The sequence below is a fragment of the Xiphias gladius genome, chromosome 1 (genome assembly GCF_016859285.1).
Source record: "Xiphias gladius isolate SHS-SW01 ecotype Sanya breed wild chromosome 1, ASM1685928v1, whole genome shotgun sequence".
NCBI classification, from domain to species: domain Eukaryota; kingdom Metazoa; phylum Chordata; class Actinopteri; order Istiophoriformes; family Xiphiidae; genus Xiphias; species Xiphias gladius.
This window is the reverse complement of record NC_053400.1, coordinates 2,145,395-2,163,050: the sequence shown is the minus strand read 5'-3', so window position 1 is coordinate 2,163,050 and position 17,656 is coordinate 2,145,395. Positions and strand designations below refer to the sequence as shown.

At 37.4% G+C, this 17,656-nt stretch overlaps 1 protein-coding gene across 2 annotated transcripts in view; it reads right to left on the bottom strand.

Annotated features, from left to right (window-relative positions):
• LOC120791725 (ADAMTS-like protein 3) overlaps positions 1 to 17,656 on the bottom strand; it is a 174,481-nt gene that overhangs the window by 5,662 nt on the left and 151,163 nt on the right. The window contains exons 9-15 of one of the 2 annotated variants that reach the window (XM_040130335.1): positions 12,550 to 12,707; positions 10,382 to 10,493; positions 10,075 to 10,213; positions 9,079 to 9,129; positions 4,343 to 4,547; positions 3,300 to 3,447; positions 1,596 to 1,680 (exon numbers count right to left, since the gene is read on the bottom strand). In XM_040130335.1, coding sequence (XP_039986269.1) covers positions 1,596 to 1,680; positions 3,300 to 3,447; positions 4,343 to 4,547; positions 9,079 to 9,129; positions 10,075 to 10,213; positions 10,382 to 10,493; positions 12,550 to 12,707 — 898 coding nt within the window. Of the gene's footprint in view, positions 1 to 1,591; positions 1,681 to 3,299; positions 3,448 to 4,342; positions 4,548 to 9,078; positions 9,130 to 10,074; positions 10,214 to 10,381; positions 10,494 to 12,549; positions 12,708 to 17,656 lie in introns of those variants that run through there. The other variant, XM_040130344.1, reaches the window with a different exon arrangement.

Below are 17,656 nucleotides of genomic sequence, written 5' to 3'. Positions count from 1 at the left end.
AACATGTTTTAAAAAATCTTTATGAGAACAACTGGCAGCAACTGGACCTGAACACCTAAGATCGTAATCTTTACATATCATACACTGCATAATTTTATCTGTCAACAACTGAAACAGCTGATTGGAACAGACCCAGTCCAACTTGGTCCCATCAGTCGCCATGGCAAAATCATAATCATAATCACCCTGACGGTCCTAATGTGTGTCCTTGCCATTAAGGTTAAAGATGCAATCTCAAAGATTTTCATTTAAATAAATGTCTTTTAAATCACTATCTATCGCCAAATGAGGTAACACAACGGTGATTGAGCCATTGGCCCACTTATGAAAGTATTGCATATTTATATGTTTGCAGTATTACGAACTGGGTGTTTGTGGCGACATTCATGGAAAAAACGTTGTATTAAGTTATTGTTTATAACCGAACCGAACATTTCCTACTGCTGCAGCTTTACATTAAAAGCAACTAACTGGAGAAAGATGACTTAACTTTTGCTATGAAGTAGACAAAGGAAATGCAATGTAATTGTTACTGAGCTTAGCACTTACCAATATTATTCATCAAAAATTCTCTACAAAATTTTCAGCATTCTTGGACAGTGGATCAGTTTGAAATATTGAAGGGAGTAATGGAACAAGAAGGAGCAGCCAAAGCGAGCTGTTAAATGAAGAACTGCAGGCAACAGGCTGCACACCTCCAATTTCTAAGTGAAGTAACCAACTCCTTTCACTGTGCCTTGCTGTTCATAGACTCATGCCATGTGCAGCATAAAATTAGATCATGGTTGCTCACACAATGATGGAAAAATGCAAATTATTGCCTGAATTCTTTATTAAAATGTATAGATATAAATAGTTTGTTTTGCCTCAAAATACTGTGACCTTTAGTACTAAACCGCATTTGTTGTCACCAGTAACTACAGGTGTCGCCAAAGCAACCAGGACTGAAACTTTTGAGACTGCCACTTTAAGACTTGGGGTTAGGCATTTTGTTGTGACGGTTACAGCTCAGGTTAGGGGCTAGGATGCATTCCCTGACATTCCCTTTAATGTCAATAGGTGTCTTTACACGTAAAATTAAGACAAACAAACAAAGATGCTTGAAGTTAAAAATAGCATGTCAAAGTGATCTTCAGATTTATAGATCTATTGTTAATATTTTTATTAAATACATATATATACATATATATGTGTGTTTGTCTGTGTGTGTGTGTGTGTGTGTGTGTGTGTGTGTGTGTGTGTGTGTGTGTGTATTTTTTATTTTTAATACTTGTGAATTTGATATTTGTGTAATTTACGAATATTTTTGAAGCCTCTGAGTGGGTGGGCTGATGTATGTGTTTGACATATCTTACAAACCAAAAACAGACAGCATATGCATTTGCAGCATTCTACAGCTGACTAGAAATTAGAAGTAAATTAGAGGTACACATTAGCTAGAAAACTAATTTGGGTCATATGTAAATAAAAACATATATATAAGTTCTGTATATAGCAGAAAAAATTATTAACAATAATTTACATTTACATTTATATTTGGAGGGAGCACTGTATATTGTGTATGTGTCTAAATGTACGTATGTGTGTGTACTCACGTGGGGTCCTGTGTAGCAGTATGGTGCTCCTCCAGTTCATGGGCTTGTTTTAACCACGGCGCCTTCGCCTCAACTGGCAGGGATTCTGACAGAGAGACAGAAAATTAGTTTACATCCCAAGGGCCAGTATTCAGTATTGCCAATTCAGACCTTGACCCCATTGGTGATAAGGGCTGTCGCAGTAGGAGTTCTCAGCAGAAGGAGAGTGACAAGGCAAAAATGGGTAGGCATAGATATACTGCGTATAATATAGAACATCTGATATAAAATTACAACAACAAGCAAGATGCTGATTGGATTTATGCATTTTTTGAGTGATTTTGTGCATGATGTAATATCTCCATCCATTCTGGAGAAAATGAGCTATAGTCATTTACATACAAAAACAACAACAAACAGGTCACCAACAGCAATGGTTTTCATCTGTGCACGGTAATTTTGCTCATTGTGCTTTACATTGCATGATATCAATACTTGAGGTACAAGTTGAGGACACATTGCCAGGCTTCTGAGAACACAGTATAGTTATGGAGGCATGGTCCTTGAGGTCTTGGCCAAATTTCCTAAGTATGCATGATGCCTACACTGGTGATATTTGAAAACTGTATAGATTTAACACAATAAGGGACTACTTATGGAACCATTACGTTTTACCCAAGAGCTACAAAATAAATATAAATATAAATGAACCCCTCCTATTTAGCTAGATGTTCCAAACTATCTGAGTTTGGCTTGTGATCTAATACTGTGAGTTCTATTATAATTGAAAAAGCTCTTAACTGGCATAAAGACATACAGTAAACAATACAGTAATCCATGTGATACTATGAGCTTCTGTGAAGAAGAAGAAGGATAGATTTTTAAAAATCCAGCAGTTTAAAAAGGAGGGATGCTCATTTATGATGGAAGATGGAACATACATTAGGGCCACGTGATGGCAGCTGATGTAAATGAAACCTGTTGTTTTTATGGTGAGGGTGGTGACTGTGGGCACTAAGGAGAGCACATACACAACCACAGCTAATGCCCTAAGCTCGACTGGCAAAATGGCCTGATTCACACCTGCATTGCTGTTCATTCCACTATCATACACTTGAAGACTGCACGCATGTGTACACAGCACAGCCCATGGAAAAAACAAACAAACATATTAACACATTTTATGTATTATTTGCACTGTACATAACATGTATGTTAATAGGCTTCTATTTTAAATTGACCTTGGGATGAGTATGTTGCTTGTATGTGCAATGTTTTAGTACTGTATGCTGGATATGTAGTTTTGTACCCCAACTTAAAGAAAATAAATGTATGAAATGGTGTATTCCAGTTGTCCAGATAATATTAGTTGTTTTTTATTGGAGCACAGGAAAAATGCAGGAGTCAAATACCATATACCACATACTGTACATAAAACAATAATAGAAGTGATAAGAGTGCATGAGATGAGAATGGTGAAATAGTAAGGTGAAAAAATATTAGACTACTTTCATTGGATTGAGTGTGCATTTATGCCTTATGTGCATGTACTGTATTAGCCTTCTTGTCCTAATGAATGCCTTCCTTTATTCAATAGGAGAATGTTTACACAATAAAACATCCAAAAAATAACTCTAGTAAACATGTGTGAGCTTTAAACCCCCATTATGGTCTTAGTTTCCATACAATGCAAACACAGCTCTCCATCAATTATTAGTGTCCTACCTCTGGGCTTGTGGCAGGCAATAGGGACCAGACAGTCTTCTTTAACATGAGGTTTGAGTGATGCTTCACAGCCTCCAATGTGCTGCCCACGATGGTCGACGCAAAGAACCACCCTGTAACGCAGGCCACGGCCACACGTCACTGTGCACTGCAATGGGATGGCAACACACACATTAGTTCACATTCTATATACTTCATGAGTAGCATCAGTCAATTCAAGTGGTTAGGGTTGCAACTAACAGTTATTTTCATTATTGATTAATACAGTTGTTCCCAACCTTTTTGGCTTGTGACCCTTTAAAACAAAACTATGTCTAGTTATAAGTCCACCAGTTGCGGCCAGTTCAATGATGGAGTGATTTTTTTCTATTGTTCTATTTGAATATTTTTTTATAATAGTGAAGAAGTAAAATTATTCAGTAATTTTCAAGAAATTGGAAGAAAGGTTGTAAAAATAAATATAACTTTGTGTAGCAGAAATGTTTTTTTCTGCTCTCCTCTCGGGTTAATCATATTGTGCTTGCCTTTGGGGGCCCAACCCCCAGGGTGGGAACCACTGAGTTAATCTACTGTATCTATTGTTTTTTCAGTTTAGATTATTAATTTTTCAGTCTACAAAATGCCAAAAAATAGTGGAACTGCTTATCACAGTTTCCCAGAGCCCAAGGTTAAGTGTTCAAATGCTTGTATTGTCAGACCAACAGTCCAAAAGATATTTAATTCACAATGATATTAAAACAAAGAAAAGCAGCAAACCCTCACATCTGAGAATCTGAAACCAGATGTTTGGTATTCCTGTTTGGTAATTGGCTTTAATGATTAATCGATGATCAAGTCTGTACATTGGTTAATTGATTAATTGGCTAATTTCAGCTCTATAAGTGATTGATCAAGTTTCTTTTTTGGTAGATGATAAAGCAACAACAAAAATATAAAAGTAAAATTGATGAAAAAAATGGGTGAATTGTATACCTGCAAATAAGGCGTCAGGTGAGTTTCCCCTTACTAGTGTAGATAGCTGGTGTAAACAGAAATATACTGACCTGAGACCATTCCATTGCCACCCACTGGGGGCAGGCGAAGGTGTTGCAAATCTGTCGGGTATCAGGTCGAGGGGAGTGGGCGCACTTCCACTTCTCCACTTGGGAGAACTGTCCGTGGGTGTCCTCCTCCACACACAGCATGCTGCGATCCTGCCAGCCACCACCACAGGACACTGAGCACTGGGTCCAGGGGCCCTGCTCCCAGCTGCACACAAAGAGCAGGGACCAAGCTTTAATGATGCACCAACACTTTTTGATAACAGTACAGGCGGCATCTTCATGATGTGTCCTGCCCTAATTTAAAAAACCCAGATTGTTTTTCTTCTTAAAAATACCACATACACTCCCTGAGCACTTTATTAGGAACACCTGTTCATGATTGCTTAATTATCAAATTAACCAATCATGTGGCAGTAGTGCAATGCATAAAATCATGCAGATACAGGTCAGGAGCTTCAGTTAATATTCACATTAAACATCAGATGGGGGGGAAAAATGTGATCTCTGTGACTTTGACCGTGGCATGATTTTTGGTGCCAGACGTGCTAGTTTGAGTATTTCTGAAACTGCTCTAGAGCTTATTTAGAATCGTGCCAAAAACAGAAAAGATCCAGTGAGCTGCGGTTCTGTGGAAGGTAACGCCTTGTTGATGAGAGAGGTCAGAGGAGAATGGCCAGGCTGTTTGGAATTGACAGAAAGGCTACAGTAACTCAGATAACCACTCTTTAGACTGTGGTGAGCAGAAAAGTATCTCAGAATGCACAAAATGTCCAACCTTGAGGCAGAAGGAGAAGACCACACTGGGTTCCACTCTTGTCAGCTAAGAACAGAAATCTGAGGCCGCAGCGGGCACAGGCTCACCAAAACTGAACAGTTGAAGACTGGAAGAACGTAGTCTGGCCTGATGAATCTGGATTTCTCCTGAGGTACACAGATGGTAGGGTCAGAATTTGGTGTCGACAGTGTCCAAGGGCCCAACCTGACTTATGTCAACAGTCAAGGTTGCTGGTGGTGGTGTAATGGTGTGGGGGATGTTTTCTTGGCACACTTTGGGTCCTTTAATACCAATCAATCATGTTTTGAGTGCCACAGCCTGGCACTGAGTTTTGTTGCTAACCATGTGCATCCCTTTATTGCCACAATTTATCATTTTCTAATGCGTGCTTCCAGCATGATAATGCACCATGTCACAAAGAAAAAGGCATCTCAAACTGCTTTAATGAACATGACAATGAGTTCATTGTACTTCAATGGCCTCCCCAGTCACCAGATCTGAATCCAGTAGAGCACCTTTGGGATGTGGTAGAATGGGAGATTAGCAGCAAGAATGTGCAGCTGATCTGCAGAAATGATGTGATGCATTCATGTCAAGATGGACCAGAATCTTAAAGGAATGTTTCCAAGATATTGTGGAATCCTTGCCACAAAGAATTGAGGATTTTTTAAGAGCAAATGGAGGCCCTAACCAGTATTAGTATAGTGTTCCCAGTAATGTGCTTGGTGAGAGTATGTTTATGTCTCTGGATGCTGAAAATAATGTTTATGTAAACAGATTGATATATTAAGATGTTATGGGGAGTTTGTGTTATCTTAGACCAGAGGTTTTCAAACACTGAGGGAGAGCTGAAAGGGAGGTGTGGCAGGAGAGACATGAGGCAAAAATACTGCATGAACTGGTTGAGGGTAGAGCCTTACATCAGGACTGTTCCTGTGGAGATTTGCTTTAAATCACACAAAATATGATGAGCTTCTCTGACACTTAATTTTAGTCCACTTTACACTTTACCTTAAACTTTAGAATTAGCTGTCAATAATTACAACCAGGCCCAGATAATACTCCAAAAAACATAAAGGCAGGTGAGGACGATAACTAGGCAGTATTATACTAATGAACCTATCTAAATGACTGAGCAAAAATACTAATTTGCAGCACAACAGCCTGTTGCAAACATAAAAATGTTACATTTACCCACTGGAGAGATGGCAAAGAAATAGGTGCCAGGCTTTCAGTGGTGGAGCCATTACAAATCTTAGCAGAAACGCCTCACGTCTCTCTCTTACTAGTCTTTACAGTTTCATTAGGATCTTTAACAAAGTGACTGCAGATGCCTTCTCCCATTCTTTCCCCTTGTTTGAAACTAGGTTGCCAGCAGCCATGTGCATGATGCATCTTTGATTAGTTTAATATGAACGAGATTAACAATGAATTAGTGTACAAAACTCTTGATTCTGGGTACAACCTGGATGGAAAGTGTTAGTAGGTCTATTGTAGTAAAACAAGGTCTGAGGCTACCATTGACAACATTGAGGTCGTTTCCAAGGTTTTAGCAACCTTGGGGAAATTTACATTTTTTTTTTGAACACTTTTTTACAGTCTCTTTTAAAGTCTTTTTCATTACACAATAAATTAAGACTACTTTCTTTAGTTTAATCCTGGAAGTGTGGAGAAGGCTTTAAAACACATCTAGATCTTAATGTTGGGAAATAAACATTTGCAGACAATACAACTTACTAAGAGTCAACTGGTTAAACAAAATGCAAAAAATCAAGACAATTCAGAAATTTTAGAGACTTTATTTTTGGTGTCAAAATCTTCATGGAGAGGGGGAGGTACGCATAACCTCAGTATTTCTATTATCCTGGCTACACCCTTGAGTAAAACACTTGGTTAAAGCCCCCCTCTACTCAAAAATTATGTCTTGCTTATTGTTCCTTGACTTGGATGTTTGAGATTCACTGTGCAGAAGGACGTACGTGCAGAGTTTGACACACGAAGGCTGTTTTGACATTAGTCTGCTGAAGAGCGATGTGCTCACCTTAAATCTCACTTTAGGACATAGGAGCAGGTTTTGTGACATCACATTTAGTTTGGAAGCCAATCATAGTCCAACTTGCAATTTGGATGATGTGGAAACTTTAGCCATCTGTACATATGCACTGAGAATGGACTTCTCAGTGAAGTAGGAGACATATGTATCCAATTGATAAACTTTTGAAAATGGAAAACATTTGCATATTAATAGTTTCTGGATATTTCAATAAGGGAGAAGGAGTTGGTGTGATTTCAAGACTTTTGGACGATAATCAAATGTTTTGGGGAAATAACAATAAAAATTATTATTCAAAGCAGAATTTTTTTTGTCTTAAAGGACCAGTATGTAGGATTTATGGGGATATATATTGGCAGAAATGGAATATAATATTCATAATTATGTTTTCATTATTGTATAATCACCTGAAACTACATAATCATGTGTGTTTTTGTTAGCTTAGAATGAGCCCTTCATATTGTATGTACTGTACATAGGGAGCAGGCCCTCTTCCACAAAGCCTGCCATGTTGCACCACCATGTTTCTAGAGTAGCCACTAAATCCTACACTGTGGTCCTTTAAGACGGAATTCTTATAGTTAGATAAGATGGTGGTTTTTGATTAAATATTGAAAAAGTCGGCACATCTTCTCTTTTACTTCAAGTCATCATTAACTTTTTTTAATCCAAGGCCACAACATTTCCTTAACCAAAGGGTTCTGAGTTGCCCAAGCATAATTATAAAAACATAAATCATGCGTCAGTTGCCAAGACTGGATAATGAAGGAACACAAATTAAATATGTTGACAGTGGACAGTGCAGATACATTAAACATGAACATTTCCTTGCTATGTGGATTAAAATACTTTCCTACAAAAAGTATTTGCTGCATATGAATATAATTTTTTTTCTTTAGCCAAGCATGTCTAAAAGGAACGATGGCTTATTATGTTCTCTCCCTATGACAGAGTGTGAAGCAGTCACCACCAGTCACTCTGAACAGGACCACTGTGCTAGGAGCTGAGCTCACAGAGCTGAAAACACCACATCTATGGATAACAAAGCCAATTACTTTTGGGAGTAAGTATACAAAAAAAATCATATGCAGAACTGGATTGCTCACACTCCCCAATGGATAGATGAAGTCAGATTGAGGAGGAGAGAGGCCTGTGTGATTGATGAGTAGTGCTGTACTTTGGGAGACAGCTGCTGTAGAACAGAACAAAGTAATTGTTTTTAAAACACAATGAATGAAGATGATTTTTCACCATTTGCTCCTTCTCCATGTAAAATGTTGGTAGGTTGGTGCAGGTATTTTCAATGTTATTCAAACAGAATAGGACCTTAATTTTCTTTCACAAACCAGACTACATTTTATTTTTTATCACACCCGTCCCTGTGATTTATCAAAACTCCAGTGAAATGAAACCTGTGTTAATTTAATTAATTTTAATTAAGTTATGTTTGCCCGTATTTTGCCAAACATGCTATAAACATAGAACTTTTGTTTATATATTATGACCTTTTAGGCTGATATGCTGAACTTGTTTATAAACAGCTACAGAATTCAATTTACACAACCAAGATTATCATTCATTTGGCGTCATGATTGTTTCCACCCGATGAATTAAGTCCAACATTCACTTTCAGTCTGCTTTGGGCTTCACCAGCTTCCGAGTGAAACATCTGGCTCTTTAGCAGCAAAATGTTCCACTACATCAACCAGCTAGTTACTACCTGTGTTTGTACTTCTGGTAACTTCACTGTGCATTAATAGGTATATTCCAACCAGTAATCCCACTCACAAATTTCTGAACACTTTCTGCCCACTCACTTCCTGTGTTAGATCTCACCAAAAACAAAAGACAGCAGTGAAGTACTGTTTCTCGTAACTTTTAAAATGAAAGATTGTAGGAGTTACTCACCGAGGCAGAGGTTGGAAGTGATCATATGGCATCACCTCTTTGAATCCATCACTACAGGAGACAAAGTATCAGAAAACACTGTAAGTTTATGGGACTATGATTTCAAGGTAGCAGCTCTAGAGTTTGTAAGAATCTTGTACCCATCATATATGATAAGTGTAAGCCCACTCGGAGTACTTCTTAACAGCAGTTTGGGCTTTCAAGGTTGTGATAAAGTGATAAAAGGGAGTCAAAAGAAAATACTTGTTACTGCCAATATATTTCTGCTCTGTAATGACTTGGCTTGGCTTGATAATCTGAGCTCTTCCTAATCAGATCCTAAGCGAAGTTCCTCTAGCAATGCCAAAAAAGCCTGTGGCACTAACAAGGTTGAACCTCTACAGGAAGAAAATTGCTAAATGTACTTCCCATAATGTTGAACTATTCATTTAACACCAAATGGACTGTACATAATGATAAATGTTTGCTAGTGATGCCATGTTCACTAAGAATCTAGTAATGCTTATTTATGAGCTTTGTCAGTTAACCAGAACAAAAGAAAGCACTTGGTGGAGTGCAGCATCGCAAAACCTAATCATGCCCGCAGTTACGCATTACTTTCACAGTTAAGACTGTACAGGGTGGTTTACATGGAAAACATCATGGTAGCCATAGCTTGGCCTGATGTTGCTGCTAATGGAAATGGCACGGTGTCACCAGAGTCCATAGGGTTCTTACGTAATATGTGTTTAAATGGGAGGGATGTGATCATACAGTATGAATCATTGAAGGATGAAATGACCAATGTTGGTATTGGACAAAAATTCATGATTTTTCTAAAATCATGACTCTATTGGGTGTATCCCACCTCTTGCTCAGCACTTGGTTCAACAGAATCCTGCTCACGTAATTTGGAGAGTGGATGGTTGGGTTAAGGTGTAATGGAACCAACACGTTCCTGAAATGTTGGTTTTTGTGACATCACTGATATAAAATACAACTCATAATGATCTCTACCCGTCTTTGCAGGGGTCCATGTTACACTCTTTGAGCTTTGGTGTGGGTTTGGTGTTTTCAGGATAGCTGTTACAATGGTGCTCAGGTAGGGTCTGGTTGGATCGGATGTCTGTGCATTCTGCAGAGTTCAGCTGATAGCCTGGGGGATGGACACAGTCTATTTAAGTGGTGCAGCTGGACATACAGCAACTGGTGGAGCTTGATATACAACAACTGAAGATCAATAAAATCTAACAATGTCAAATCATTATTTAAACATGTAGATGCCTGATTACAGTTACTATCAACTGACTGATGGCCATCTCACCTCCTCCACAGGTAACAGAGCAGGGGAAGAAGTCAGTCTCTTTCCACTGGTATCTGATTGGCTGGTAGAATAGAAACTGGACAACTGTATCCTTGGGACCTCCATACATCATCTGGATAACATGTAGGGTGACAGAATAGTACAGAAAACAGCATTATGTTATGTAGTGTAGGTTAGAGGAGTACAGAATAGCAGAAACAAGCAGAGGAAAGAAGAACACACTTGAGCTCAGTAACAAAGAGGATCCCACAAAAGAGAATCAAGATGAATCATGTAAAAGGGTTTTCCAGTTTATGTTGGAACCACAGTACTGACTATCAGTATCCACTCAGTCTGTCTTCTATAGGTTCAAACTTCACTAGTGGTGATTATAAATCTGAAGTGGGTACAAGACAAAAATGACCTGTAGAAGTGACCTGAGAATTAAAGTTAAGGTCATGGTCAACATCACCATCCCCTGAAATGTCTGGTTGACAGTTTGACACAAACTGTTATCTTTCAATCTTTCACTAAGTTTTATAGTAAGTGAAATAGTCATCCTTCAAAGAGCAAGGAAATGCCTTACATGGTAAAATGTGTGCTCGTCTTCTTTTCTTTAGAGGATGTAATTGACGTGTAAGTCATTCATCATGACCTTACAACTTTGAATAGGATTTGGGCTTGTCGACCAACTACTCAATGTGCCATCTATACACTGACCTTTGAAACAGAATACAATATATCATATTTATCCCCAAATCAATTGCTATTACATACCTTAACTTACACCCAATGTGTCTGAGTGACAATAACTTTCAACAAGAGGGGAAAAAGCACAGGAAACAAATCCTGCTTGTTACTACGGAGAGACATTGGCTCCATGTTAAAGGATAAGATTGGTGTTATTCTATGTGTCTTCCTGTCTTCCAGTAAAAAAAACGACCCAATAGGTCATCGACCTATACGACCATAGTTAAAACCGTTGTTTCCTTTATCAATGACCATTCCACACCCTTAACTGCTTATTTTTACATATGCACTTATTTTTGTAACCATGATGACAAAGGTCCTCTAACTTTAACCCTTTTCCTAAATCTAACCAAGTAGTTTCTGTGTGTAAACCTAACCAAACCGTGATAATTCCACAACCTTACCTGTGTGTTTATTATTGTTACTGTGACAATGACATTCCAGTAAACCTGCCAGTGGTATACTCCTATAGGTCATTTAGATTGGAGGATTTGTTGTTTTCTTATTTTTAATAAGTTACATGAAAGGACCAAAACCAACAATGCGATAGTCTGTCTCTCAATAATTTCCAGCTTCTTGGTTCCTTCCATGTCACTCAGCCCCATACTTGCTAATGACATTTTGTAATTTCAGAGGCAGTTACATGGTGTATGATACAAATTTTGGTTTTAGTCTTTGTCCAAGCACTATGGCACCGAACCTGGCAACCTCACTGTGACCACAGGTCTCCAGGAAGCTGTGAGTATTTACAACAGCAGGACAGTGTATGTGGGATTGATTCAAAATAAACTACCTTTTTTGTGTTCATGGTAATGAAGAACCATTTCAGTCAGTGCAATTATGTGGCTCATTAATGTCTTTTTAACAGTTTTTTGGGAAACAACAGAGCTCTATGGCACACAGGAATAAGATATACCAGGCTTATATACCAACACAGTAGGATCCATTCATTATTGGTTTGGATCTTTTCATGGGATTTGTTGATGAGAAAAAATATAGAAATTCACCAGATGTATTCTTTAAAATGTCCAATAGTCTGGTGACATATAGAATGGTGATAGTATTATTAGTCGCAGTGGTGAAGTCACTGCAAATTGCTTTTATCTTCGCAAGATGTCTGTATGTGTGGAGGCCTTGTTAAGCTGAAGTGCTTGTCTTTGTTACAACTGCATCAGAGAGGGGGTTGTGAAACAATACGGTCACTACAATTTATTTCTATTTAGATTTAGCAGGCTTTTCAAATAGTAATACTAATAGCTCCGCTTGCATCAACCTCACAATCTCATTAAAAAATCCCCTGCATTGCTAAATATTACTCAACAGACTGATTTAGTTATGTTTTAACTCTTGTATCTATAATAAAATATATACATCAGAAGCCTAAAGTCCTAAGGCTCTTATGCTATAATCCTAGGCCAGTCATCTTTCTTTTGTTACACCTTGATAATGTAATCAGCGATGAGTGGGCCATATGTCCTGAGTGTCTGCCTGTCTGTCCCTCTTTGAAAGTCCAAGGAGGTGTTTCCTATCACGTAGGAGCCTGTAGACACCAGATTGGTCTCCTCCTTCCTTCCCTGAAGAGAGATGGCTTCGATGGCTGAGGGAGAGACAGAGGACGAGGCATGTTTATCCATATACAGTAACTTTCTATATTAACTTCATATTTTAACTTAACAGAAAAAGTAATATGAAAAACAGAAAAAAACATGTTGACAGGCCACATCTTTGGCTTGCTTCCCAGGATTCTACAGTTATAAGAGTAATGTACTGGCAGCTATTAATTTCAAAAAAAGGTATAAAGTCCAGGTAAACATGAAGAAAAAAGCATGTATTGTTAAGTACCCACATTTCAGGCCTACAGAGGGAAATCATTTGAAGTGTTGTAAAGCCACTTACAAAGGAACTGTTGGGCAAATATTGTAAGTATGCGACAAAATATCAATGTGTAATAGCTGTCTATTCACTCCAACATAAACCTACCCACGGCAATATTGGTGCTTTGAGCTTTGCGATTCACATTACACATTGCAATTTAATGATATTCTCAATATTCTTCAACAGAAGAAAGCAGTCTCCTTGATAATTTAACAACATTATCGGTTTATGTAATGGCCACCAGTTACAATTATTTCTACTTCATTTTTGAGATATTGTGTTTTTCTTTCCATCAGTTTTGAATAGTGGAAGACTCTAGGTACTTAAATAAGAGATGTCAGCAGAAATGAATGCCAAGACCACTTTTTCAGAGATTTTAAGTTAATATTCACCCTTATGCCAATTGATCTTTGATATGTAATCAGTGTTTTTACATTTAACTTTATTTGCACACAGTACATTTTCCAACTAAACACCTGGACCAGACAGCAGAAGCTACCCCTGAGATTTTCAAAGTAAATAAACAGTAAATGTTACTTTTGCTGTAGGAGGTGCCACTACCTGTCTGCTTGGAGACACTTTCAATTAAGTTAAACTTTTATGTGTTTGTTCAGTATAACATTAACATGGTGAACAATATTTTCCCATCGTTTGCCATAATTTTTCCAAACTGTTAGCTAACAGGACGTTAGGACGTTATGGCTAATATGTTACTGTAAGTGCCAGCTGACAAAGTCTGTTTTTTTTTAACACATTACTGTGTGGAAACAGGAAATTATGGAACAAGCACGAAAGTATGAACAAACGTGTTGACATGTAATTATCTTTTACTCTGGTACTGCTGTTCTCATGTGTCTATAATTACAGCAGTGTATCTGTGTAGAAGACAGCCTAAATAAATAATTTAATAAATATAATAAATGCCCTTTACCTCTGTTTGACAGGTATGAGGCATCTGTGGGTAGCTGCATTAACACACCCTCCCTGATATTCACTATCAACTACTTGGACTACTGAGGCTACATGTGACTGGACATGAATAACTTGGCAAGCAGCCACGTGAAACTACTTAGAACTGTAAGTACCTATATACAGTGCAGTCCATACAGATCTGGGCAGTCTCATGTTTTACTCATTTTTGGTTTGTAATCCAGTACATTGGACGTGAAATGAAACAAAATGAAAAGGCCTGAGATTAAAGTGATTACTCTGAACTTTAAGGGAGTTTGACTGTGATAATTGTGATGACAGGAACAGCAGCCCTGTTTTACGCACTTACTAGATTTGAGCGCATTGTATGATTTGTATGAACATGTAGCTACAGCAACCAAGAAGTTTTTCATGACCCAACAGTGGACTGTTGTTGAGCAGTAAAGTCAGCCACCGGACCTCAGTCCAGCTAAGTTGGTGTTTCACTTGCTGAAAACCAGACAGAGATTCCCTCACCAGGTGTCAGATGATGTCATAGACTTTATCCATACTAAACACCATGACTGTATTAAAGTTAATCTTAATTTGTCAAATTATCTTTGGTCCCCTGAAATTACAGGCCTATATCTAAATAGGACTGTGATTCCTATACTGTAGTGATCAGTAGCCTTAATTTTGTCAGCTATTTTTAGATTTAGTCTTAGTCTTAGTCTTAGTTTTAGTCATGTTTAGTCAACCTCACCCTTTTTATTTTTAGTCAGTTTTTAGTCGTCCACATTTATACATATATGAGGAGTAACCTTGTAATGTTATCGTAGCTGAAGTTAGAATGGGTGTAAGCTAACTGTGTGTAACCACTTGTGGGAAAACCATAGACTGTATAAAGGGTAAAACATTGTGTTTTAAAATTGTTTCTGCAAATCTAAGGTCACATTACCTAACTTAGTGAGTTTTAACAGTGAAAGTGGGTTGTCAATATTTTTAAATTACGGTTACAAAACAGTAACGCTATTACAGTTAAGTGTAGGCATCTCCGCGTTTGTAGGCTAGTTTTTACAGTTCCTGTTCATTTCATTGTTGATGACAGGTGTCAAAACATCTATTGGAATGATTTCTTTCTCTCTCTTTCAGAATAAGTAACATTGCTGTGTGCTGGGATTGACCAAACAATGCCACTGAAGTGACTATTAGTTATTCTGCTATTGCTATTTAATGTAAAGCAGTACAGCTTTTTTTTTTTTTTTTTTTTTTTTACAACTAAACTGAAGGAATTATGTTTGTTCAGATAACTGTGTGGAGCACATATGATAATAGTGCTATTTCTTTTGACTTTTTCTCTATAGCCTACAATATGACACATTTCTCACTATTTCAATGTTTTTTCTATCCAGCCAAGGTCTTTATCATTGGGGCCAGCTGCATCAAGTATGGAGCCCAGAGAGCTACAGACAGCATGGGGAACAACCTTGGTGTTGATGGTATCTCCATTTGTTGGTTTGGCTGGGTTGGTCTGATGTGAAAGATCCTTCTCCACTTCTTCGACCAGACCCTACAAGGAAGAGCTGTACCGGATGTCCTCCTCATCCACTGTGGTGGGAATGACTTGGGGGATATCTCAAGCGGCAACCTCGTCGCAGCAATGAAGGAGGACCTGCACCACCTCCACCTGTGGTATCTAGATATGAAGATCATCTTCTCTGGCATCACAGAGATGCAGGTGGAAGGCTGGTGCCAATATGGGGAAGACTGACAAGGCTTGCAGGTCTGTGAACAGTGTCAGGGCTACATACTATATGTTCACTGTTTAAGTGACAGCTTTGTACATCACCCTCACACAAGGCTTCACACTCCTGGGCTATGTGTTGCACAATGGAGTTCATTTCAGTACTAGGGCAAATTAAGTTTTTTAAACAGTTTTGCTGAGTCCATTAAAGCCCAACTTCAGCAATGGTGAAATGTTCATGTGTTTGTTCCCTGTTGAAGTAGAGTCTTAATGGATTTTTTTTTTAGCTCTGAACATAGCCCAGAGTGTCATGCCTTATATGATGAGTGTTATTTTTGTTAATATTGTATCTTTTAAATGTAACAATTGTGGCCATAACACTGTTCAGTCATATCAACTGTGCTCTTCCCTACACCCTTCCTATTCCCTTCCCACGCTTATTCCCTTAACACTCCAGTCTTAACACCCCATGGTCTTTGACAATCTCTGTCCCCATATCGGACGTAGCTATAACAAATTGTAAACAGTGTTCACAGTACATATATATATATATATATATATATAATTCATAGTTCTAAATTATTATAGTTAATATCAGTGTTCTGTTCCAAGAGCATCACTTATTTAAAGAGAAGTTGTTACTGGGGCAAATTTACATTCAAATACTCTATCAGGTTGCCTTTTTGTCGCTTCATAGTGACCTAATTAAACCAAGAAATTGTTAACATGTACATGAATAACATGAATATATGTATATATGAAGTATAATTTTTATATTTTTTTCTCATGTCTACCATTTCTACTGTAATTTATACTTGTAAATAAAAATTATGTTGCACTGGAGATCCAACTACCTCTTTCTAATATGGAAACTTGTCTTGTGACAGTTATGTTCACCTTAACCTTGTTCTATATCTGTATTTTTTTTTTTAATTTTTAAGTAGTTTAATTGTTATTTAATTCATCCATTTATTACATTCTTTTATACACCTCTCTGGTGATGGATGATAAAATTGTTGAAATTAATGCAGATTTTAATATCCAATAAAGGTATTTATGAAGCTATTGCCCTAAGTCTGTTGATGGTTTTTATGGTGTAAATTTTAAAAATAGCAACATGCACAATATTGTAATCATAGAAGAATAAATTTATTAATGATAAGGCTATTACTATGTTAGCTTTATCCAACAACATAATTAACAGAAATGTTTGTTTTATTTTGCTATCCTTGAACATTGACAATGAAGGTTCAAATGACAGACATTAGAGTTTGTGTTTTCCTTATGTGTGTCTTATGTACTTATCAATTTTAATGATACCTAAAACACTAATTCACCAAAATGTCCTGTTAGATTAATGATGAGGCTTATGGTAAATTTATAAAAACCAGGCTAGTGTTCTGTAGTTAATGGAAAATGCACTCAGTGCTGTTAAATCATGATAGGTTTATTTAAAATTCAATATAACAGAAATTAATTAGAAATTAAATTGTAACAGCACATTAAACACATTTTTCAATTACAATAACTAGTTGACTGAAACATGAGCTGTACTACACTGACATTTTTGAAATCTCCATTAAATGAAGAACCATACAGGGGCATGCAATATCAATTACTTGACCTAACTGCTTCAAAATCTGTGAAATCTTCATTACACATTAAAGATTTTGTATGTCTAATACATACTTCTGAAGTGGTAACAGCAGTAAACATCTATTAAAATACACATTTTGCTCCTGCGTGCACTACTGGTTGGCCAGTTCCAGCTATTTCCAATTAAGACCCTTTTGATGTCAAACTGGGAAATACTTTCACCTGTGAAGATGATGAATGAACTAGATTTGATCCATCCCTTACAGTTTAAAATTTTTTAAAATTCTGTTTTTAAAGATGTTGCTACCATCACCAATCTAACAACAGCAGAAATGAAGTCAAAGGCAAGAAACTGAACCTTTGAGTACTAAGGACAGAGAATAACAAATAAACTTCTAAAAAGATGGTCTGTCCTTTCATCA